The 23549-nt window shown below is 44.8% G+C and overlaps 2 protein-coding genes across 10 annotated transcripts in view; one reads left to right on the plus strand and one right to left on the minus strand.

Moving 5' to 3' along the window:
• On the minus strand, nt 3969–13606 carry LEFTY1 (left-right determination factor 1). The gene is made up of 4 exons (XM_021392595.1): nt 7565–13606; nt 6841–7072; nt 5552–5791; nt 3969–5390 (listed from the first exon to the last, which is right to left on the minus strand). The coding sequence occupies exons 1-4, from the start codon at nt 7827–7829 to the stop codon at nt 5051–5053; spliced, it is 1077 nt and encodes a 358-aa protein (XP_021248270.1). The 5' UTR covers nt 7830–13606; the 3' UTR covers nt 3969–5050.
• Nucleotides 20866–23549, plus strand: part of TMEM63A (transmembrane protein 63A) — a 29692-nt gene continuing 27008 nt past the window's right edge. Inside the window, exons 1-3 of one of the 9 annotated variants that reach the window (XM_021389725.1) lie at nt 20867–21281; nt 21907–22015; nt 22925–23121. In XM_021389725.1, coding sequence (XP_021245400.1) covers nt 22936–23121 — 186 coding nt within the window. In that variant the 5' untranslated portion in view covers nt 20867–21281; nt 21907–22015; nt 22925–22935. Of the gene's footprint in view, nt 21282–21901; nt 22016–22924; nt 23122–23549 lie in introns of all 9 variants that reach the window. The other 8 variants (XM_021389721.1, XM_021389726.1, XM_021389719.1 and 5 more) reach the window with 8 other exon arrangements.

Here is a 23549-nt window from a genome sequence, read left to right on the forward strand (position 1 = left end):
GGAAGAGCGTGGGCCGCAACAGATAGGCCAGCTTAGTGATATTGACCATTTCATATGGGAAGAACAGCTTCAGAATACCCGTGCAAACATTTCCCCAACAAGAGGTGTGCCTTACAGAATTCGAAGGAGTCGTTTACTTCATTCTTTTTCTTCCTAAACATCAAGAAGAGTCTTGTGCTTCTCTTGTAGTTCTCAATTATTGGCTGATAGCAGAATTTGAGAAAGCAGTGACACAAACCTGAGGAAGTTTTTTTTTTATTTCACAGAAAGTTTAATGTTTATCATACACAAGAAAGTAGGAAGCAGGGCAGGTGATTACCCATGTGAAATAGACGTTTTTGGTATTAATTTACTTCTGGCTGGGAAGTTCCGAATTACAACATGGAGCTTCCTTCTGTGCTGCTTTTTAGTGAGGCTTTGGCCTGCCTGTCAGAGCATAAGCAGCATTTTGGATGACCCAGTGGTGCCAAACAGGAGCATTCATTGCTATTTATTCTGGATTTTTTTCTGTGATGTGAGTGACACCTTGTTGTGAAAACTAGTGTTTTCATCCCCCTCAGCCCAGAAGAAAAAGCTGTAGAGAAATTTAATATCATGTAATAACACTCAACTTAATGTTTTTGACTTCCATGAATGTTTTCCATCCTGGGATCTCATAGCAGTGTAAGAAGTCCTGGAGTTCATAGTCACAAGAGTGCTGTAAGATTTAGGGCTGATTATCTTGATTTCCAAAGCTGAAGTACAGAAAAATAACTTGTGGAAGTTTGCAAGAGCAGACCCAAGAACAGCTGGCTGCCTTCAGTCAAAAGGCTCCTTTCCTACTTTCCTCTGCAACACAGACAAATGAGTTCCTAAAAAGCCACTTTGCTGGTTCTGGCACAAACACCACTGTGACAGGACTGGCAGAAAGGATGCACAGAACATGCAGCTACGTCTTTGTTTTTGTGAGTACGCCAGCTTCTAGGCTTGCTGCTGTAGGTGGCAGTGTACTAACAGGAGGATGTGTCCTATTCCATGCAGTGCTGGTGGAGCCCTCAGCTCTCGGGGAAAAAAGTGTGATCATAAACCCTGCCTGCCTTCTGGTGGAGTCCACGGGGGAGCAAGAAGCTCCTCAGAGAGCTGCCTGCGAGGTCTGGAGAGCAGAGAGGTGCTTATCAGGCACCAGTCGACTGGTGGAATGTCTGCTGCAGTTTGTGAGCTATTGCACAGCTCCCAGAAGGCAGCATTAGGTTTCTGGTGGTTATAGATGATGCTGTATCCATTACAAGGTCATAGAATCACAGAATCGTTTGAGTTGGAAGGAACCCTTAAAGGCCATCTAGTCTAAATCCTCTATAGTGAACAGGGACACCTACAGCTCAGTCAGGGCGTTCAGAGCTCCATCCAGCCTGACCTTGGATGTCTCCAGGTATGGGGCATCCACCACCTCTCTGGGCAACCACCTGCCAGTGACTCACCACCCTGACTGTAAAAATCTCCTTCCTTATCTCTAATCTAAATCTCCCCTCTTTTAGTTTAAAAGCATTCCCGCTAGTCCTATCACAACAGACCTTGCTAAAGAGTCTGTCCCCTTCTTTCTTACATCCCTCCCCTGTAGATACTGAAAGGCCACTCTCTCAGGTCTCTCCAGAGCCTTCTCCAGGTTGAACAGCCCAGCTCTCTCAGCCTGTCCTCACAGGGGAAGTGTTCCATCCCTTGGATCGTTTTTGTGGCTGTCCTCAACACACTACAGGTCCGTGTCTCTCCTGTACTGAGGACCCCACATCTGGATGCAGTACTTCAGGTAGGGTCTCACAGCACAGAGCAGAGGGGCAGGATCACTTCCCTCACCATGCTGGCTGCGCTTCTTTTGATGTATCCCAGGATGTGGTTGGCTTTTCATTTCACATTAAATTTATGGCAAAAACTAGATGTTGAGATTATTAGATGGTTCTTTAAAAATCTCAGAGTCTCACAGGGTCACACAATGACTCGGAAAGCTCTTGACTCTCTGTCTGTTTGCGCTGGGTTCCCCTTTCCCAGCCTCCAGCTGTTCCCAGCCAGGCCAGAGGAGCTGCTTTGGTTATCACCTCTGATGGGATGTGGATTGGGAAGTTGGCTTTCTACTTACACCAGCAATTAGGAGACTGCCCTGAGAGGCCAAGTGTCAGACGCTATTTGTAGGAGTTTGTGAAATGCAAAGGAAAAAAAAAAAAAAGGTAAAGAAATGAGACCTCAGCAGCAGGACGAAGTTGCAACTTCTCAAAGATTTTAAAAGAAAATAGAAGAGCAGCCTTGGTTTGGATAAAAACGTGGAAGGATTAGACAGGGCAATGTCTAATGTCAGCTGGCAGGGACGTTTTGTGTGGCTTGAAAACTGCACTGCTCCTTTTAATTTTTTTTTCAGTGAAGCATAAATGTTAATGCTGAAACAAGCTGCTGTCATGCATGTAAGGTGTTCTGCCTTTCCTCAGGGGCTGTGCTGCTGCTCCGGTGGGAAGAATAACATGAGAACTCGACAGGCTTTGTGTCTGCTACAGCTTGTACAGTACAAAAGCAGCAAGACAGCATGCTCGTGATATCGCAGCATCCGCTGCCTGTGCTGAAGATGGCTGGCTGGGGGATGTCTGAGGAAACCCACGGTGCAGCAGGGCTTCACCCACAGCCTCTGCCTGCAAGAACCCTCTTGCACTGTAGAACCCTCTGGACCCTTCTCTGTCTTGGACCCAGCTCCCACCCTGCTGACCTTCACTGCAAAGCCAGCTAGGGTGACTCACCAGGGACATACGCTGTGTGTCTCACGAAACATGAATACTGTGCTTGTGGTATTTGGGCATGATGGGTCGGTGAGGTTGGTGCTGCCTGCCCTCCACCATCTTGGTCCCCACAGTATAAGTTCCTCCCAGGCTGGGGGAGCATATGTGGGTCCAGCTAGAGGGACAACAAGGTTAATGCTTTTCCTCCTCAGGCAGACACCAGTTCAAACACTTTCTGCCCCAGGAGCCAGTGGTGCACAGATAAATCGTCTGCTTTGCTCCTTACAGCTGAGGTTCAGGCTGTGGCCTGTCCCTCCTGGGCCGGAAGGAATCAGAACTGAATGCTCATTGAGAAAGACACAATGTAACTGTGAGAAGAAAGCGGACAAGACCAGTCTGGCTCATCCTGCTCAAACCCAGGTCACTCTTGGTGCTGTATGCCTTGCACTGGCACAGGGGAGTCTCTGCTCCTGCCTTTTTTTCTCCCCTTACAGCTTTTTTTTTTTTTTTTTTTTTTTTTTTTGTCACCAGCATTTGCACAAGTGAAAGGTGCCAGCTCATCCACAAGCCGAGGGGAAGGCAGGTATGGCTGGTGACCTCAGAGCTGGCCTCCTGCAGGGTGGCAGGGACACCTGACTTCTCAACCTTCCTGATGGACAAGCTAAAGTCACGGTTGGGCCCATACAATCCCCCTCTTCACAGCATCACAGAGTGGTTGAGGTGAGAAGCCCTCTCTAGAGGTCACCTTGCATAACCCCACAGCTCAAGCAGGGAGACCTAGGGCAGGTTGTCCAGAGCTACGTCCAAACAGCTTTTGAGTATCTCCAAGGAAGCAGGCTCCTGGGGAAAGGTTTGCCTTGTTTGTGTCCAGCCAGTCAAACTGGTGTAGGAGCCCTCTCACCAGCAGTGTGTTCAGCCAGCACCTTGCAGGAGTATCTCAGCAGGTTATGAACTGAAGAGGCTGACATGATGTGTGGAAATTGTTGCCATCAGTGACACTCTAGTCAGCAGCCCGGTACTTGCTTGAGGGTGGAAGGACATAAATCTATTAAAGTATGTCCAAAGAAGGGCTGCAAGGATGGAGAAGGGCCTGGAGGACAAGGTGTGTGAGGAGCACAGAGCAGAGGAGCTGAGGGGAGGCCTCATGGTGGCTGCAGCTCCTCACAGGGAGCGGAAGGCAGCGCTGAGCTCTGCTCTCTGTGACAGCAGCAGGGCCCAAGGGAACAGCATGGAGCTGTGTCAGGGGAGGGGCAGCTGGGGGTCGGGGACAGGTGCTGCACCAGAGGGCAGTGGGCATGGCCCCAGTGCCAGAGTTCAAGGAGCATTTTCTATGATTCTACATTGTTCAAAAGATTACGCCTGTCATCACGTGGAGAAAAGCACCAGTGGTGTGTGCTCCTCCCTGATTCAGCCCTGCCCCTGCCTGCGTGAGCAGATAATCTTTATCATGAGCAGGCAGAGACACAGACATGGCAAAGAAGGGCTGTTGCTTGGTGTGTGCATGAAGGAGCTGGACACTGGGATACAGTCAGAAATGTTACAGATTTTTTTTTCTCCACTCTTACACCTAGGAATAATTATAAGCAAACTCATGGCTATTTTAATAATCATATTTTATTGTTTACTTAATTTTGAAAGCAATTAAGACCAGAAAAATAGCTCTAAATTGAAAAAAACTGTAATACACGATCAGAAAAATGAGAACCTGATTCTACGAACCATTATTTGTGCAAGCAAGCCTAAGTCCCAATATGTCCATTGGCTTCAGAACTCTAAATTCTGCTTAAAACTGTGCCAAACCCTTTGGTTACAACAATACTGTCCTTTGGGTTCTGGACAATACTGTATGTACGTGTATATCCACATATATATGCATACAATGCATACTTACATATATACATTCATTTAAGCTCTAAGCAACTTTCTATGTACATATATGTATGTATGTAGAAAATACATATATATACAATATGCATGTATACAATATGTACATATGCGCATGTATTTGTGATACATGTGCATATGTGTGTATACTACATATACATGTAAGTGCTTTTGCTCTGCCGTCCACAGTAAACACAACTTAGGCAGACAAGGACCAAAATGCACAAAGCACTGGGAACCAAGGAACTAAAAGCTGAACCCAGGCTTGATTTCTGCACCTGGCTGCGATCACTGTCCTTGCCTGTCACCTGCAGCTGCTTACAGTGCCCTGGGGCAGGGACTGAAATAACCCAGAGGCAGCCACACCAAACCCAGAGAGATGCACCTCCTCCAGGCCTACCAGCACCCCCTTACTCCCCTAAGTCTGTCCCTCACAGAAGTGCTGCACCGTCTGCCATGCAGCTGCACTTCTCAATGATCATGTTGGGAAACTCAGTCGCCTCAATCTCTGTGCGGTTGTCCCTCCGGACCAGGTACATGACGGGGAGCGGGGAGCTCTCAGCCACAGCGCAGGCACGCTCCCTGGCTCCCCAGCGCTGCAGTGGGCTGGGAAGCTGCAGGCAGCCCCCCCGGCAGCTGTAAGCCTGGTACCCTGCTGGCTCGATGACCCAGTACTGTGTCCAGGAGAGCTCACGGAAGTTGATGTAGTGCTTCTGCCGGCAGCAGGTGGACTTCCCTGCCTGCACACCATCCTTGCAGTCTCCAGGGCCCCTGTGTGAGAAGGGAGAAACATCAGGAAATAGGGAAGGCTGATGGCACAGCCTTGAGCTGGGAAGCTCAGACCGCACTCAGGTTTCATTTGAAAATTCAGGCAACCAAGTGAGTGCAGTAACTTAGGGGCAAATCTGCATGGATGCCAGCATCATACTCACCCATAGTCCTCCAAGTCAAGGGTGTAAAGCACCAGCTCGGGTCTGCCCACGGCTCTGTCCCCAGCATCCTGTGAGGTGAAGCGCACGGCTTTGGCAACCTCTGCAGCGTAGCTGCCCACCCTTTCCCCTTCGATCCAGACCTGCAGGACCATTGGCTCCCGCCTCTTGTTCCGCAGCCAGTAGTGCACAGCCTGTGTCACGTCAAAGTTCTTCCAGCCCGACTCTCTTATGGGAACCAGCCTGCCAGGCAGACAGAAGTCCATCAGACAAAGCTCACGGTGCTGTGTTTGCTGCGGAATAATTTACTTTCTGTGCATTGCCATGTGCCTTGGTCACACGATAACTCTTGCTGAGCAGCTCTGGGCAAGTACCCACAGCAATTAACTATTTAAAGGAATCGTAGGGGTTGGAAGGGACCTCTGGAGATCATCTGGTCCAACCCTTTGCTAAAGCAGGTTCCCTACAGCACTCACACAGGAAAGCAGAGAAGGAGACTCCACAACCTCTCTGCAAAGCATGCACCTCCCGCCTGTTCTTGTCCTACCTGTGTGAGGGCCATATGTTCTGCCCACTCAGAAAATTTATTTGATGTCTAATTCTGTTTTCAAGGATTGTGAAGCTTTCACAGAACTTGAGACTGTAGAAACAGATAATTTTTGCAAAATTTACGTGTTGAAAGTGGCAAATGAAATGGCCAACAGAAAGCCTACCAGCAGCCAGTAACTCCTTGAGTTAAACTGAGAGGTAAGCAAGTGAGGCTGAGGGAGTGGGGCTTATTTAGCTTGGAGAAGAGAAGGCTCTGGAGGGACCTCAGTGTGTCCTTCCATTACTTAAAGAGAGCTTATAAAGAAGAGTAAAATCAACTTTTTTTATGGTATGATAGTGATAGGACAAGGGGGAATGGTTTTAGACTAAAGGGGGTGAGATTTAGAATAGATGTCAGGGGAAGGTTTTCACTGAGAGGGTGATGAGGCACTGGAATGCACTGCCCAGAGAAGCTGTGGATGCCTCATCCATGGAGGTGTTCACAGCCAGGTCGGATGGGGCCCTAGGCAGCCTGATCTGTGCCTGATTTAGGGGCTGGCTACCCTGCCTGCATCAGGAGGGCTGGAACTAGGATGATCTTTGAAGTCCCTTCCAACCCAAGCCATTCAGTGATTCTGTGATTCTACGATTAGAGGAGCAGTCCATCATCTGGCACAGAAATGCATCTCTTCAACACATCATTGCATATTTGCAGCCTTAACCTAATGTCTGATCTTATCAGCTCCACAATCCCCAGCACATACCGGGAATCGATCAGCGAGGTCCTGTTTGTGCCATCGTGCTGTCGCTGCACCCAGTAGATGCTGACCCTGGCATTGGAGACAGGCCGATGGGGCTGCCTGGCTGGCAAGTTCGCCCTGTCCAGGGGCTTCTTGAAAAGCTTCAGCTCGGCCATTGTCACTTCACTGTTTTTTGGTATTCTCCCCTCCATGTCAAAGATGAAGTTCTGGCGCATGGGGTCAGAATAGAAGACTTCTGTCCGTGACATAGAGACAAAAAGACAGCCTGTCATTGCCATCCACTGCACCTTATCCACAGTTGTCACATAACATTGCTTGCGTGCTCCGGTATGATTCCTTGTAGCAGAGACAGCCCCTAAACATACCTTTTCTAATGCATACTTAATATCTTGCAATAAACTATTTTTTCTACATCTGAAACTGCAATGTGGGGACAATGGGAAGAATGGGAAGAAATCTCCTATTTATAATTCATCCTAAATAGAGCAAGCATCAAAAGGCGTGCATCCCTTTGTGCCGGTGCTGTGCGTGAAATCAGGAAACTGCAGAAATTGCAATGACAAAGTGTTTGCCTTTGCTGCCTGGGATGCTACGTGCCTGGGCACCAGGGTTTTTGTATCACATCCTTTGCCAGGACCATGGGGTACACACATTTTTTCCACCCTGCTCCCCCTCAGAGCCTGACCCCAGCCCCACTCCCCGTGGCCTGCCCTGCTCAGGGTATTACCTGCATTGCCTGGGATCCCCTGCAGGATGCTGGCCAAGCTGGGTGAGGCACGGCGCTTCCCCCTGTGCCGCTTCAGCATGGAAATGTACTTGTTCTTCACATGCTCGGGGATGACCAGATCCACCAGGTCTCTCTTATGAAGCTTAGGGACTTCAGAGAGCCCCAGCTGCTTCAGCATCGCATCCTTGAACTCTTCCTGGGTGAAGGCACAGGCCATGGCAGCCAGACAGAGAGCGTAGAGCATCCGAGTGAAGCTTGCCTCCATCCTGGCCTATCGGTGGTTTGCAGGGGGGAACGGGGATGTCAGCAGGGCTGCGGTGCACTCGCTGGCTGCAGAGTGGGACAGAGGTTTTATAGCCAGCCTCATCCCACTGGCACAACAAATTCCACAAGTGGGGATGAAGCAGGGGACTTAAAAGGCTCACCCCTGCCTCGATAGATACATGCCAGTTTAACACCTCTGCGCACCACCAAGCTGACACAGGGGGTTTAGGGGAGCTCCCAGATTCCTGCACCGGGAAGATATTTCCCTGCTCTTTTAACTCCCTGTAAACTTCTGCCCAAAATACCCTCTGAGTGAGCAGCGTCTCCTACGCAGGCAGGAAACATGTCCATGGAGTTGCTGCCTGAAGCAGCCAATATCTGTCAGGAGAATAAAGCTCCAGCAGAGCGTCCACCTTTATGGCAGGCATTACAAAATAACTTAAAATATCGGAGGTGGGAGGGCAGGTCCCACTATGATCTCTGAATAGATGTACCAGGTGAATCATAGTGGTTGGATAGGTTATGGCCTTTTACATCGTTCATGGGTCACAGGGTGGTAGGTGGAAGAGGCACAATACTGGCATTTTAGATGTGGGCTCAATAATGCCTGTGCTTAAAAGAAGATGGCTTTACATACAGGCAGATAATCTCTCAGTGAACACAAGAAACCACTCTGCTTCTCCACAACCCCAATAACGAGTGTTGATGTTCTGAACAGTGTCAAAAAAAAACAAAAGAGAGCTGGCTCTGCAGAGCAAAGGTGAAGGGAGGCTGGGTGGAGGGGACTGCTTTTTGCCTTGAAGCAATCTTCAAACCTGAAGCTCACATCCTTGGCTTCCTTGGCATTTGCTGGCATAAGGCACGGAAGTTTGTTTTTAAAACCAATAACAGGAGAAGATAATTGAAAAAATAAAACTTGAACAATGAAAGTCTTAAGGAGCTCAGCTTTTGGGGCAGATTCTTGTCCTCCAGCAGGAACAAGCACGGGATGTCTGGAGCATAAGCACAAAATGCCTTCATCATTATCAACAGATCTGTGGATGACTTCTGTCACTGTGAATGAGAAAGAACCAATCCATTTTCACTCAGTGTCCAGGCTGAATGCTGTGTCCTGAGAAAAGCGTGGCTGCAGGACCCAAAGTACTGAGCTCTTACAAAAGCCCCCCATGTGGTTCATCTCCCACCAAAGGCAGCGTGAGCTGAGGCAGCCTTACTGGAGAAGGAGGAGGGCAAAGCTTCCAAGAGAACCTGACTGAGCACCTCCTGTACTGCCTGTTCTGCCTTTTGAACCTTTTGAAGAAAATGTTGTGAAACCTTTATCTGTCCATTTCATCTTTACTCAAGTGATTGGTCCTGCTGTATAGTGAGGGCTGCTCAAATAAAAGTCCATGCGAGAGATGACAATGCCTGAGGACACCACAGCACCCAGCACTTCTGGATCCAGATGCGACTTCTCCTGCAGCTGATATCTGAACTACCAGGATGAAATCTCTCCCTTGTCCTATGTGTATTGGAGGGTGATTTATGGACTTCACACATAAAAAAAAAATTATTGAGCAAATGCAATGGAAGTTCAGCTAAGAAGAAAACAGAGGATGTGGATTGTAGGCTTTTCACAGGAGAGTGATTATCTGGTCTGATTGGTAGAGTTGCCATTCTCCCTTTGTCACACAAACAAGAAAAGGTCAGGAATTTTATAGTAGCTCTTTTTAGGTAATGTGTATTAGAGCCTCCATGGTGCATTCAGGGTGTCAGGCAGAGAATTTATGGGGGGCTGCAGGACATGATGTCTGAGGAACTTACAGTTTTAATGGAAGCCGGGATGCGATGAAGAGAGAACCTCCATGTTTAAGCTTTATCTAGTTTCAAACAGATCTCTAAGATAGTTACTGGGCATATCTATGCAATGATTTTTGGTAAATAAATCTAATGGGTTAAAAGAGAAAGTGTGAAAGGGTTAGCCTAATTACACGGCCATTATCCTGGGAAACAGGAATGGTTCAAACACATTTGCAGTGCACTGGTGAGGATCCGATTTTCCAAGAACTGAATTCTCATGAGTATAGTTCTTTTATATTACAGCTGGGCCCAGACCAGAATGGCCTTTTGTTCGAGTAACGTGAAAGGCCACAGTTTTTGTCTGCTCCAATAAATGTCCTAATTTGTTCAGCAGGCTTCTCATATAGAGACAGGAACACATCTCTGTCCTGACTTTGGTCTGATCTTTTTTTCTACAAAATCGGTGTCCTTTGAGTCCAGAAGTGTGGTAAAAGAAAGAATAGTGTTGAGATACAGGTGTGAACTTGCCACAGTGGAGAACAATACAAGCAGAGGTTCTGTTTCTGAGTCGTTTTTCAGTCTCAAGTCCCTCGGTGCATGCTTGGCTGTGGGACAGCAGCGCACCCCCTGCCAGGGAGGCAGCCCTGGGATTTGTTGTTGCCTTTATGCAGGGAGAAAAGGGCAGGGAAGGCCTTGCTCTCTTTCGTGAGGTGTCTGGGCAGCACTGGGTGCAAGTGGTTTGGTTCTGGTGGGATGATTGCACAGGGTCTACTCAATGACGCTAATGGGATCTGCAGTTTTTGTTTGCAGGGTTTGCTTTCATCCAGGTCAGCAAGCTGCTGTGGGTCATGGTACAGCTCTTCCTTAGATTGGCAAATAGCAGTTCCAGTTCTCAAAAATGACAATGCAAGAAAATATCATAGTAAGCTTCTTTCTTCCTCAGAGGTGAGGCCTTCAAAAAATTTGAGAAGTTCTACCACAAAAGCAATGAGCAGGCCAGAGGGTCGTTATCTCATCTCTTTGCCACTTCAGCTCCAGACACTGCCAGCCACCAGCCTGGTCTAGAAATGCTCTGATTTGCTCAATACTTGTTCTTTGAAAATGCCTGATGACTGCTGAAAGATACTGGGAAGCCATCTCCACAGGGTGGTGGCTTTCATTGTTCCTCTACCTCTAAGGACAGTTGCTTTTTCACTAGGGCAGGAATAGCTTGCATAAAGAGCCAGAATAACAGCACCCAGGCAGGTTTAGCTCATTGGAATTTGCATAAACACACCTTACAATTCATCTATTGTGCAAAATCTACCACGGAAAAGTTTTAAAAGATAGTTCAACAAAGAGAATTGCAGAGTCCTGCACCTGGGAAGGAGATACTACAGGCACCAGGGCGTGCTGGGGCCTCACAGCTGCAAAGCGACTCTGCAGAAAAGGGCCCAGGGTTTCACAGTGTTATGGGCAACCAGGCTGAATTGGCCATCTCCAATGGAAATGCCTGACAGGTCACGTCCTCTTGGGTTCCCACTAGCAAATGCTGATGGTGAAGCTCCAGGCAGCAATGGGAATGGTATTCCCTTTTGCCAGGAGTGCATTTACCACACAACATATCCAATATAGTAAAAACCCCATTTCATTTGAGAGAGAGGTTGCAAACCTGGTCTGACCTTAAGCTCAGGTACGTAATTCCCGTTACTGTGGTGCTATATGACTTAAATCACATTGACTTGCAACACATCTTCCTTAAGTAGGCTTCTGCATTTACTCATGGGCTTGTCCTGTTCAAACAGCCCAGACAAAAAAACATCTGTTTGAAGAGGAATGGATAAAGTGTCCAAAGTCCCACCATGTTCTTGGTCAGCTGATGTCAGCTGGCTTGCTCACAGGGTGTGTTGGCAGCATTTGCAAAGTGCCAGTGTTCTGGCAGAAAAGAGCTCTCTGAGATATTTTTTTTCCTACAGAAAAGCAAACACAACTGTTTAAATACAGCCTCTTCTGTCCTTCCAGCAGCCTTCTCCCTGCTGTCCTCGTTTGTGCTTTATTTGTAAATGGGGCAGGAGTATGTGTTACCACTATTTTGTAGGATCACCATTTATTTTTCTAATAAATGTATATGCTCTTTCTGAATGTTCTTTCTTCTTTTGCTATGAAAAAAGAGAATATCAATCACTTTTTCCCCATTCAAAGAAAGAATAATGCTGTATTCCAGGGGCTGTACTTTATTACCAGGAGAAGCTGCAAAGGCAGAAAGATTATGAACTACATGTTAAAGAAAGCTGAATAATTTGTGTTGCTAACTTTGCTGGAAGATGCTTTTCCTCTGCAGGCCAAACATGAAGACGAAAGGCCAAGAAGAGGGAAATCTGAATCAAACCTCTTCTGTTATGCATGGTGAGCTGACACACAAAATAGTAATGTGTTGGTTTAGTACAAAAAAAAGAAAAAGAACATTTCTTTCATAGAAAATCACAAAAACCAGTGTGAGATAAAAGATAAAATTAGCCCATAGTTTGGACAGGGAGGACAAGATAGAACTGATAAGTACTTTAGACTTCACTGATTTGATACATCTGAACAGTGGAGTAATTGCCCAGAGGTTTCCACTAGACCTCACTGAAATATTTAACACTAACATGAATGGTGCCTTAACAAATATGTTGGCAGAAGAGACACCTGCAACGGCAGGAAATTGAGCGGAGCTACTCATTGAGTTGTTTTCCATCTGTAACATCTGCTTCCCTGGCAATGCTGGGGCTATTGCGTGTCAGCAGGTTTTACACTAGATGGATTCCATTTCAAAATAATTGCTTGCACATGGCTTTTCTCCTCGATGCTAACAGCACGTTATCTCTGATGGAAAGGCTGATGAAGTGGAAATCAGAACACGTCCAGCAGTACCTCAGAGCTGCTGTCTGGCCCTGGGTGAACTGCTGGCAGCATGGTTTTGGTAGGGTCAGGAGATTCAAAAGTTAAAGCCAATTTAAAAATGATAGAAATCAGATCATAGCCCCTCATCTTGATGCTTCACATTCATTCCATTAAAACAGAAAGAGCCAGGCTTATTTGTCTGCAAACTTTGCATCATACAGTACTACTTCTTTCTCTTCAGAAAGTTCTGCCATCTCTTCTAAGAACGGCCACAGAATGGCTACAGAGCATTCCAAGTGCATTTTAAAAGATTTTATCTCTCTTAAAAGATTTCAAGTGGTTAATAGTAACTCATCTTTAAAACCTACCGAGCTCTTTACTCTTTATGGTGATTTCTTATTTACACTGTTCATTCTATTCCCCTTCTGTCCAGATTGTTTACAGCTTTGAGAGTCCCATAATAAGCAATAGTACAATAGCCCCTGATTTTCTTTCACCTTCAAACAGTGCCGCAGTGCTAAGAAAGGAGTGTGTGGGTCAAATGCCTCTTCTCAAGCAGTTACTACAAAGCTGTTTCCACTTAAATATTTATGTTATTTTTATAGTGTTCTTTTAACCGTTTTTGTATATTGTTGCTTTTTAATGAAAAAGATTTCAGTAGGAAAGAATGGGAGAAAACACAGTTCTTTGCGTATTTGAATCCAAAGCAGAACACAAAGCAGTATTTTACTTCATGGCAGAGGTTAAATTATGTAATTTCCTGCCATGTAGCCATATCTGTGCAAACAAAGGGTATAAAGTCTTGGATTTAACACGGCCCTTGTAAAGAGCAAAATAAAGCGGTGTGATCTGACTAGCTTTAATCCTTTTAGCATTCATACTACAGGGCTCTGGGAGATGCATTGTGTTCATTTGATTTTAAAAGGGAATCTAGCCACACTTGGCAGGCCACTTACAGCGTGAAACGCGAACTTTGAGTTTTTGTTTTTTTTCTTACTTAACCATTTGCTTATTTAAATGCATTAATAATACAGGAAAGGCCAACTTTTGCACATAGCAACCAAATGCATTTCTAAACCTTAATTTTGTGCTCAACACAAAGTTCTGCAGAAAATACCATGTATTTGAAGCTGATAACTATAAGCTTTTCTGGCTGAAAAAATGTAGTGAAAATATGGTGACTTAAATTTGATGCATTTCTGCAGCATGGCTGCCAGCTGCAGCAGTCACTGGCACAGAACTCAGAGTTGTTTAGCCAATCATACACATGCAAAAGGTTTTCAAAGGCACAAAAAGGAAATTAAAGCTCAACTTTCATTGATTTGAGGAAAATTTGTGTGTTTAGTCCCTCTTTTCTGCTATGACTCTAAAATAGGAATGTTTTACCTCTCTGACAACAAAACTAGACATCAGTTACTGCAAGCAGAGCAGAGATGTAAATAACCTGGAATTCTTTTGAAATACTGACTCAGTTTGACCAGATCTGTTTGAACAACTCAATGGCAGACTACAGGAAAATAGTGTTTTCAATAAAGCTCAGGTTCTGCAAGCCCAGTGCAGAGGATGTTGGAAAACTATCTCCCCAAACACTTTGGAGAGTGCACCACTTGGCTCGCTCTCAGCTTGCTTCTGTCTTCCCAGGCTGGAAAATTCTTAAATGTATGCTAACCTAAGTATGCTAAGGCTCAGAGGCATGGTGGAACATGGAAATACTCTGTTGCCTGGGCTTGCCTTGAAACTGGTACACAAACCACAGCATTTACAGAGCACAGCTGTCTTGTTTCCTAAGAAAAGCAGATGGGAACTGCTTTCTTGACATAATTTCACATCCTCGGAAAAATGCTCTCTCTGTGATAATTTGATTGATAAGTTTGTGGTCTTACACTGACATACAAAACCCTTCCTAATCATCACAGAAACTACAGCAGAAAGGAACTACAGCACAAAGGATCTACGATCAAGCTGCATTGCCCTTCTCCACAGCAGTCTGTTATTTTGGGCCTTAGACCCAAAATTAGTCTGTTCCCCTCAGGGCTCTGTGCAGCAGTGCCAGCTTGCACTGACCCTCTCAGCTGTTTGCATACACCTATGTGTGGTGCAGTGCCAGGAACTGATCCAGAAAGCATAAAATAAAAGGTGCTGTGAAAGCAGGAATAGCCTGCCCCACCGCTGCAATGGGATACAGACCTTCCCCCTGCCCCGGAGCCTGTCTCACTCTGGAATCTACTTGTAACTCTACCTGGATTAATTCTGATCACTCACCTCATTATAATCTGATACATAATTGGTACATATAAGCATCTGCTTTACTGAAGCTGTATGGAATATATCAAGAGGAAGGGAGAATGAAAGTGATCCAAGTTCTCCTCCCAGTTCTGTCCCTGAGTCGGTATAATGACCTTGAGCAAATTGCCTTGGCCAATATTTTCAAGTCCCTGTTTAGACACCAAAATAAATAACCTGATTTTCAAAGGTACCAGCCAACCACAGCTTCTATCAACAAAACTTTAATCACTGTTAGAATTGAACAAGTACTGTACGTAAACTATATTAGTTAAATGAACAATATAGCTCTTGTCATCTGCTACTGTGTATTTACAGGGAGAAAAATTCTCCAGTGGTCCATAGATCAGCAGTGTGTTTAAGATCATCTTGCAGTGAAAACATGGCTTTCCATTTTTACAGAGCTCAGACACACAATCATGAGGCAATGTTAAACATGTCATGTTTCTATAGCTGGAATGGGTGTGAAGGAATATCTTTATACCCTTTGCATATATTTGAAAGGAGAAAAATGGAAAGAAAAAAAAGGATTAGAGGAAATAAAATCATCACAAAAAAGGAGTTGTAAGAAAGGATAAATGGGGGAAGGCTGCACCCCACACCTCCCAGCCAAGCTCTGCTCAAGCCAGGCCCAGGCTGCAGTATCTTTCTATATGGAAGAAGCCCTAGTGCCCTTGTGCATGGTTGTTTGTCACTGCAACAACTTCACAGCTTCCTGCTTAAGACACTTGGCATCCTGTCACCAATTGGCTCTGCACACTTGCACCTGACCCCCTGCATGGGCTCACCACGATCATCCTGCTGCCAATAGTGCCCCCCCATGCAGAAACACTGTGGCATGGATGTGCAAAGGAGCTGAGCCGCTGCCGCAGTGCCAAGTGTGACCGGGACCTTCCGTAATCTTTGCAAAACCAAGCCCTTAAATTAACAGATCAGGCCTAATGGCTGAGTCACACAAATCTATAGAGATAATTCTTGGTGCGAACTCCCAGGCAGGACAAAGATGCTATGAAGTGTAACTCTCAGTTCAGTTGTTCAGGTTTGCTTTGAGTTAGCAAATAAAATCAGAGCTCTTTGAATTCCTCATAGGCTGTACTAGGATTTTTTTTTCATATTTAAATCCAGGAGTCGGAAGGGGAAATTTTTGCCCAAGGAAAATAGAAATCACTCATTTTAAAAGTCCTTTCAAAAATTATTTAATCCAGGTTTCCATTTAAATACACTGATATTTTGAAAACATACTTATTTAAATTATAACAATCTATATTAAGACTGAAGCGTTTGAGAACTTAAAGATGTGGTAAAAGGCATTTCTAAATGGCCAAGCAGTGTGCTTGATGCTGACTTTTAGGGCAAGCCAGGCCAGTGAATCAGGCAGGGCCAGGATGAGAGCCTTGGAGCCCAGTTCCTCGGGATGAAAGCCACAAACTCTGCAGATACAGAGTGGATGAAGCAGGCTGACCAGTTTAGGGACCAGCTTGCTCAAAGTTGTCAAACTGCTTAGTGTTCAAAGAAAAAAAAAAGGAAACTTTTCTTCTTCTTCAGTTCTACTCTCATTAAAAACAGAACTTAAGAGGTTGGTTGACAACATTGTCTGTTCAAGCCCATCTTGGTGTTACAGGTCTCAGCCTTCCAATAGGTCAGGCTGTTACATCTCCTGCAGCATTTAGTGGCTCCTATGTAAGCAACTGCCCTGCTTTCTGTTCAAGCAAAAAAATGCTAATATCTGCCCAGGTCTCACTCCAGTGCTGTTGCAGCAGGAGTTGCTTTATGTGGTCAGGACAGCTGTTGAGCTCAGAGGCAAGAACACCAGACCACCTTGCAAAAGCTAACATGCATTGTGTCCAGGAAAAGCAGAGCATTAGGAGCCATAAATGGTTTGGAATATTAGGCTGGGGATAAATACACCTGCCTTCTGTTTCACCTAAATCAGACACCAGGCCAGGTGCAGTCCCCTTCCATGGAAGAGACAGGGTTGTGACAGATGGCTTCTCCATTCCCCGCTCTCTCTTGGAGCCACCTAAATTATGGTTAGTGCGACGTTACCTATGCATTAAATCCCTTCAGACAAATTAACAGGGTTAATGCATGGATAGGCATTAACATAATATGTATAGTCAAAAAACAATGATGTCATCCATATTTCAGGTTTCCTTGTCCTATTTTTATACCAAAATGTGTCACATCAACGGTAGTTTCATTTCCACATACTGATAATAGACCTAAACTTTCTATGTGTCAGCAAAAGATTATCCACAGCTGCATCTACCCACAAAACAAACATTTGAAATCTCATGCTGCGCACAGGTGAGCGATGGAGAATTCCATGCATTGTCCTGTGGCAAGTCATAGGAGTGTCTTAGCCCAGATAGGGCTACGGCAAGGTTTGGCAGATGGCATGGCTGTGTCTGGCAGTGTTCCCAGCTGAGGTATCATTACAGAAGTCCAGGAACACTCCTGGAGACTCCTGCTTATACATAATCAGGATGATCAAAAACAATGAGCTCAATGCACAGAATAGGGGCAATACTTTACTGTTTAATAAATCTGTTTTTAATGAAAAAAAAAAACCACTGTAATCAGCATACTTTTTCCCCCTGCACATTTCTCATGTACTTTTCAGTATTGCTGCTTCAGACTGCAGTTACTTGTATATTTCAATACAATTCCAGCTTTCGTGCAAATATAACTTGACAAAGATCATGAGAAAGATGAATCATGCTCAACCATCAACACCAACACCTCATTTACCATTTCCTATCTGACAAAAATTGTGAAAGAAAAACAAGGCACATTTCTATTCTATATTGCTAGATATATTTAGTTAAATATTTTGTATAATAGTGAATTCTATTTATTAGTAGAAATACATTCAATTATTAACACAAGGCTATCTTTACCTTGAAAATCAACATTATCTGTGAAAGAGAAGCAGCACTAAGAAAAGAATTAAAAAGAGGAGAAATCAAGTATAAGTCTGTTAACTTAAATTTGTATTTTTGTATTATGATTAGAATTCACTTAAATTCTTCTCTCTGTCCAGATTTTTTCCATTTTTTATTGTGCACATATAAATGCTCAGGGTTTCAGAGGAAGACTCCATAATGCCCACTCTAAATCCTTCGGTATTTTGAGGCTTGTAAACAGATTGCAAGATGAAAGCAAAGATTAAAAGGTAGCAATGAGCTGCGAGGCTAGAAACCTGAATTAAATCCATTAAGATAGATTTGAATAAGCAAATAGGTAAGGAACAGCAAGCTGGGCTGATGGGTTTCTTCAGAGACAGAAGCAGTTGTAACCCCGTGAAGAGGTGCTACGCATGGTAAAGCATCAGGCCACCTCATACTCATGGCCCAGATACTATTGATGTCTTGTTGGAAGTTCACCCATCAAGGGAAGCCCTGCTGTGATAAATCAAACGGAAAGTGACAGCTCCGCTCTTCAGCCATAAGGACATTTAACAAAATACCTTTGCCTTGCTCATGCAAGGGAAGAGTCCTGCGGGTAAGTGTAAATATCCTGCACACTTGTTCAACTCGGAGCTAAAGAGCTGCGAAGTGGTTATGGAGAGTGGGAAATACAGTGAAGATGGAAGAATTTTAAATTCTGAGGACCTGCTCCCTAGGTCCTGACGCTGGACTTCCATCTGCTCTAGCAACATAATTAAATGTTTGCTAACTAATGACAGTATGTGGCTTTTGTCACCAAGAGAACAGACAGTGGTAAACAAATCCCTATTTACAAGAGGTAGGGAGGAGGGAAATGTGACTCTGCTGCTGAAATTAGAGATAAACAAAATCACACCACTTAGCTAAAGAGCCTGTCTAGACAGAGGAGGAGGAAAAAAAAAACAAAACAAATGACAAAAGAGAAAGAGAAATGATTTTGCAGCTGGGCAAAAGTCTTCAGAACCAGGAATGTCACGACTATGATGTCAAGTCCACTGAACATCACCTATTTTACGCCACAGAATAAGGCAGTCCAGCCATAGCAAGATCTCCACAATTCTGAAAAGTAAGACAAAAATCTAAAGTACAAACAGCTAAGGAAAACAGTGAGAAAATCAACCAAACGGATTTTGGTTCTAAAAATATAAGAGCTGTAGCCACATAAATAAGATTTGGTTTCAAAAAGAAGTACTCTACTTTGAATTCCCAATTCTAAATAATCTGTCCACATGAAGATCTATTTCAGAAAAGCCAGAACAGAATAATTACTCTGTAACACATCAAACGTTAATATCATCTTAGCCCCAAGTAGAAAAGTGTGTGCTTTTAAGTTGAAAGCTTTAACACCATTCAACAATAATGGAATTTCTTCATTTCAGCAGTGAATCTGAGCTCTTCAAACTCCTCTTTATGATGAGGACTTTTGTTTCATTTTCTATCTAATGTAAATGTTTATGGCCAATTTGAAGTCTCAGATTATCTGCTATGCAGATGCTAGGTGAATTATGAAATAATTCTATCTTAAGATATCTCTTCGTTACTGTGTATAACTGGGACTTTTTCCCTTTTTGCCAGATGGAGTGGGAGAAGACACATAGCATACGTGCAGCTACAAGTTTCCATGCACTGAGCAGGCATTCCTGAAAAATGAGATGGGGATTTGACAGAGAAGCAATTCTTCTCATGTGGATTAATAAAATGGCAGGGTAGCGGGCACGCATGCAGACACTGAAGAAATGCAGTTTGAACACGTACACATGGAGAAGAAGGAGTGGGATTGCCAGTGGGAGGAGATGATGTCTTTTAGGCAGCTCAAATGCTAATTTCTTTAAAACATAAAAAAAAATGGATGACTGAGTACTGGCCTGAGATTTTGATTGGTGTAAAATGAGAATGAATCTTTCAATGCCCTGATGGTTTGGGTTGTTTTTAGGGTGGATCACCACTGTGAAACATCACTGCTGCTTCATCCATGAGAGTGGAGGCAGCAGTGCAAATCCTTTACAGCAAGCAGTTTCCCTGCGTCCCTCTGAATCATTAATTTTCTTCATCACCTTCTCCTTCCTCAGGTACCTGCTGCCCATCAAAGTCAATCATGTCAACCAAGGGCGAAGGATGCAGAAATGGGAGACGATGAAGGTGGCAGTGCCAGGTATCACATAGCTGTTGAGGGAACACTAAAATAAAGGGTAGGGAAGCAGCAGACAGCAGGGCCTTGTCGTACTGTGTTTCGGTCTGTTGTCTGGAAGCAATTAACTTCTGTGAAGGATAGGATGTCTTTTGTGATGGCTGGGAATCAATCTCATCCCAGACCTTTTGCAGACACATTAACTTAAACTCCCCCCCTTTTTTTTTTTTTTTTCAAATTTCAAGACTTGAATGCAATTTATGTCTTTATAGGTGCATGGAGACAAGAGGCTTTGAGTATTTCATGGAACATTCATATTACTACTATTCTTGAATTTATTTCATAGCTGCCCATCTGAGTGCATGGACTGCTCCACTGGCACCTGTGTGCTTGTGCCCTGGATCAGTCTGGGAGCTGGGAAATGCAGTGACCCTGTAGAAACCTCACCTCTCTTCTTCCTTTTCTGCTAAAAAAAGCCCTTTGCTTTTTTTGGGGGGGGGGGGGGGAGGCTAACCTCTAATGTACATCATGGAGACACAAAATGGTTTACTCCAAACCTCAGAGTGGTTGGGCGCTGGCACAGGCTGCCCGGGGAGGTCACCATCCTTGGAGTTGCTCAAGAACTGTGGAGATGTGGCACTGAGGGATGTGGTCAGTGGGCATGGTGGGAATGAGTCAGTAGATGGATGTGATGATCGTAGAGGTCTTTTCCACCCTTAATGATTCTATGACTCTATGATAGCATCGTCACCCACACTAACATTAAAACTTAGCTGTCATCAAGTAGCTAGAAAATCCTTTCATCTTCAGCAGATTGCTGTCTTTAGGAAGCAGTGTAAAATTTTCATAGATTAGTAAAAGCCTAAAATAACTGCTGTGAGCCACTACAGATATCACCCATTGGCGTTAGATGAAAACTTGGCTCCTGATGTGTTAAAGGCAATTCTGTCAGACCCTGGCCTCCATCTGAAAGCCTTTTGCTGATCCTGCCGTCCGGGAATAAACAGTGCCAAGCTGGTCCTGTGGTAAAACAAAATCTCGCTAAGTGAAATCGGGTGACTGCCTCTCCCAGTAGTCCTGTAATACTTTTGGCAGCGCTACAGAAGAAAGAGCTCATGAAAGCAAGAGCAGCTTCCCCTCATGATTTTCCTGTAGCGTTCCTTCTCTGAGGGCAGCGTTTCAGGCTTTGCAAAACACGGATAAGGAGGCGGCCGCAGTCGGGGAGCGAAATCGGCCCGCCGCGCTGCCTCGTCAGGGATCCCGGGGACCAACGGCCGCCGCCGCTTCCCGCCCCGCCCGCTGCCTCGCGGCGGCTGCCGGCCTGGACGCGGGGCGGCACGCATGCGCGGGGACGGGACTTGTTGCTCGGGCCGGTAGGTCGGGGCCGTGCAGCGACAGAGGGACGGCAGGGAGCAGCAAGGTCGCGGCCGTGCAGGTAGAGGAGGGCGGGTAGGTAGGTAGGGGTGGCGTGAGGCGGCCGCGGGGCGGGAGAGAGGGCGAGCCGAGCCGAGCCCTGAGGGGTGGCCGCGGGGCTGGGGCGTGTGCTGCCCGCTCCCCTCAGCCCCTCTGAGGGAACAGCGCGGGGCTCGCGTTCCCTGCGAGGTCTCGTTCTCGTTAGGCTGCAGCCTCGCAGCTCCACGTGGGGGAGGTGTTGCTGTTCTCGTTATCTTCTCAACAGCTTCCTCGCTTAAAAGTAAAAGCTTGCAAGCTCGGAAACTGTATCTGATGAGCTGGGTGCGTTGCTTCCGTTTTAACCTGCGGTCTCAGCGATTGATATCATGGAAGGTTCCGAAGCATGCTAAAAATCGCTCCTCTGTCAGCGCTAAATTTCAGTTCTTAGAAAGCAAGAACAGGTTCACAGCACAAATCACGTGTAGTTCTTCGCAGCGTGCTTGTCAGCTGGGACAAAGGCTGCCTCTTTCCTCCGTGTGGTCTAACGCTGAGTAAATTCTCTTTTGGGAGGAGTACTCTCCATGCTAGCTGTTCTATATTTGTTTGGAGGGGTTTTTTTGTTTGTTTCTGTTTAAAAGGAGACCTTGTGGTTAACCATATTCTTTCATTTTCATCCTCGAGAATAGCACTGTTATGTTCAGCCTTCTTGCAGAAGCTTGATATCCCCGAAGCAGTGCACCTAGGCCTGCGATGAGGACCTACAGTCTTTGATTTCCAAGGGTAGAGCTTTTTGGGGTATGCTTTCTTTATGAATTTATCAGTTAGAAGCATGTTCTAAATGGAACGTGTTTTTGTCCAAAGTAGATAAGAACCATCACATTTATAAGGTCCGAGAAAAGAAATGCTTGAAGTGGAAAGTCTCAAAATAAGTGGGCAGTTGTATGCGCTTATTAAAAAAAGGCATTTGTATCAGTAGCTAAGTCTTGTGTGGTCTTGTACTCTACTGAATAATCTGAGTAAGTCAGTTGAATAAAATGAGGTAGATGGCTGTTCTCTTAGAAAATTGAAAATATTCAAAACCAAAATGTTTTGTTAACAAAAGTGTTAACAACATGCTGTAGTTACTGTGCTGTTCTCTTAGCTAAATCCTCCTGTTAAAAAGGAAAACATGCAATATCCAAAGAACAGAGAAAGAGGACTGTATTTGTGTAGTAATTCTTTTCTGGAGATTAGTGACAATTTTGTTAATGATCTCAAGGCCTTGACATGTGATTTTGTAATTTGCAAGCTAGTATGGTCACACATGCTCATCAGCTAGGAGCAAAGTCTTTGAACTGCTATCATGTGTTAGAATGTCTAGTGCCCTGTGTTACTTCTAGAATCAGAATCCAGCCTGAAATAAGTAGTTCAATGTTATAGGTTAGATGATGGAAAAGTTTGTGTGTTCTTCAGTAGCTTTCCTCAGGTGTCTGTAGAGGACAGGATTAGTAGATGTGAGGCATTCTCACTTGGGTACTACCAACAACTGAGTCCATCAGTTATTGCAAAAGTATTTCTCAGATGAAGAGGAGTGATTGTCAAATATGACTATTTTTTCCGAAGTAGTTTCCTTGCTGAATCTTCCTGTGCTTTCTGTACTTGTAATACAGTACATCTTGCAAATATCAGGCAGGCTTTTCACTTGGTTGCTTCTTTTTTATTAAGGGAAAGACAAGATGAGCCCTGTCTTCTTTCTGGGTATTGGAGGTTCTCATCTGGCCTATTCCTGGAGTAGAACCGGATTTTTCAACTCAACAAATGAGACATACTGCTACAGCACTGCCCGGGGCAGCACGGTGCTCCAGGGAGTAACTTTTGGTGGAATCCCAACTGTCTTGCTGCTTGATATCACCTGCTTTTTTGTAAGCCTGGTTTCTATTTATTATATTGAAAATACTAGTGCCTTCTCAAAAGTTACAGATTGTGCTGAATTCTGTATTTATCAGGTAGTGATTTGTTTCTAAGAATCTTCAAAAATAATAAATATGTGAAGGCCATCCTGGGAGCTTTAAGGCATGTTTGTAATATTAATAACAGTGATGCTGTCATTTCACCTATATGGGAACTGCACATTGGATGTGTAAACGTAGGAAGAGTGCAGTATGATTGGGTCTGTATTTAGAGTCACGGTGGGCTTTGTAGTGGTAACTCAAACTTCTGTGTTTTGTCTTAGTGGTAAGATTATTCTTCCCTTACTCTGGGTATATTTCTGGGAAGGGAATGCCATTGCTAAATTCCTTGTCCAGGGGAAAATGTCTTGATTGTTTTGCAAGAGGAAATGCAGTATGGA

Source organism: Numida meleagris, chromosome 3 (genome assembly GCF_002078875.1).
Source record: "Numida meleagris isolate 19003 breed g44 Domestic line chromosome 3, NumMel1.0, whole genome shotgun sequence".
Lineage (NCBI taxonomy): Eukaryota > Metazoa > Chordata > Aves > Galliformes > Numididae > Numida > Numida meleagris.

Excerpts from the sequence above, each read along its gene's own strand:
- LEFTY1 (XM_021392595.1), bottom strand. The coding sequence starts at position 7,829 with ATGGAGGCAAGCTTCACTCGGATGCTCTACGCTCTCTGTCTGGCTGCC. Across the intron at positions 7,073-7,564 it reads GGGGATCCCAGGCAATGCAG|AAGTCTTCTATTCTGACCCC; the intron begins GTAATACCCTGA and ends TGTCACGGACAG. Across the intron at positions 5,391-5,551 it reads CTTGACTTGGAGGACTATGG|GGGCCCTGGAGACTGCAAGG; the intron begins GTGAGTATGATG and ends CTTCTCACACAG.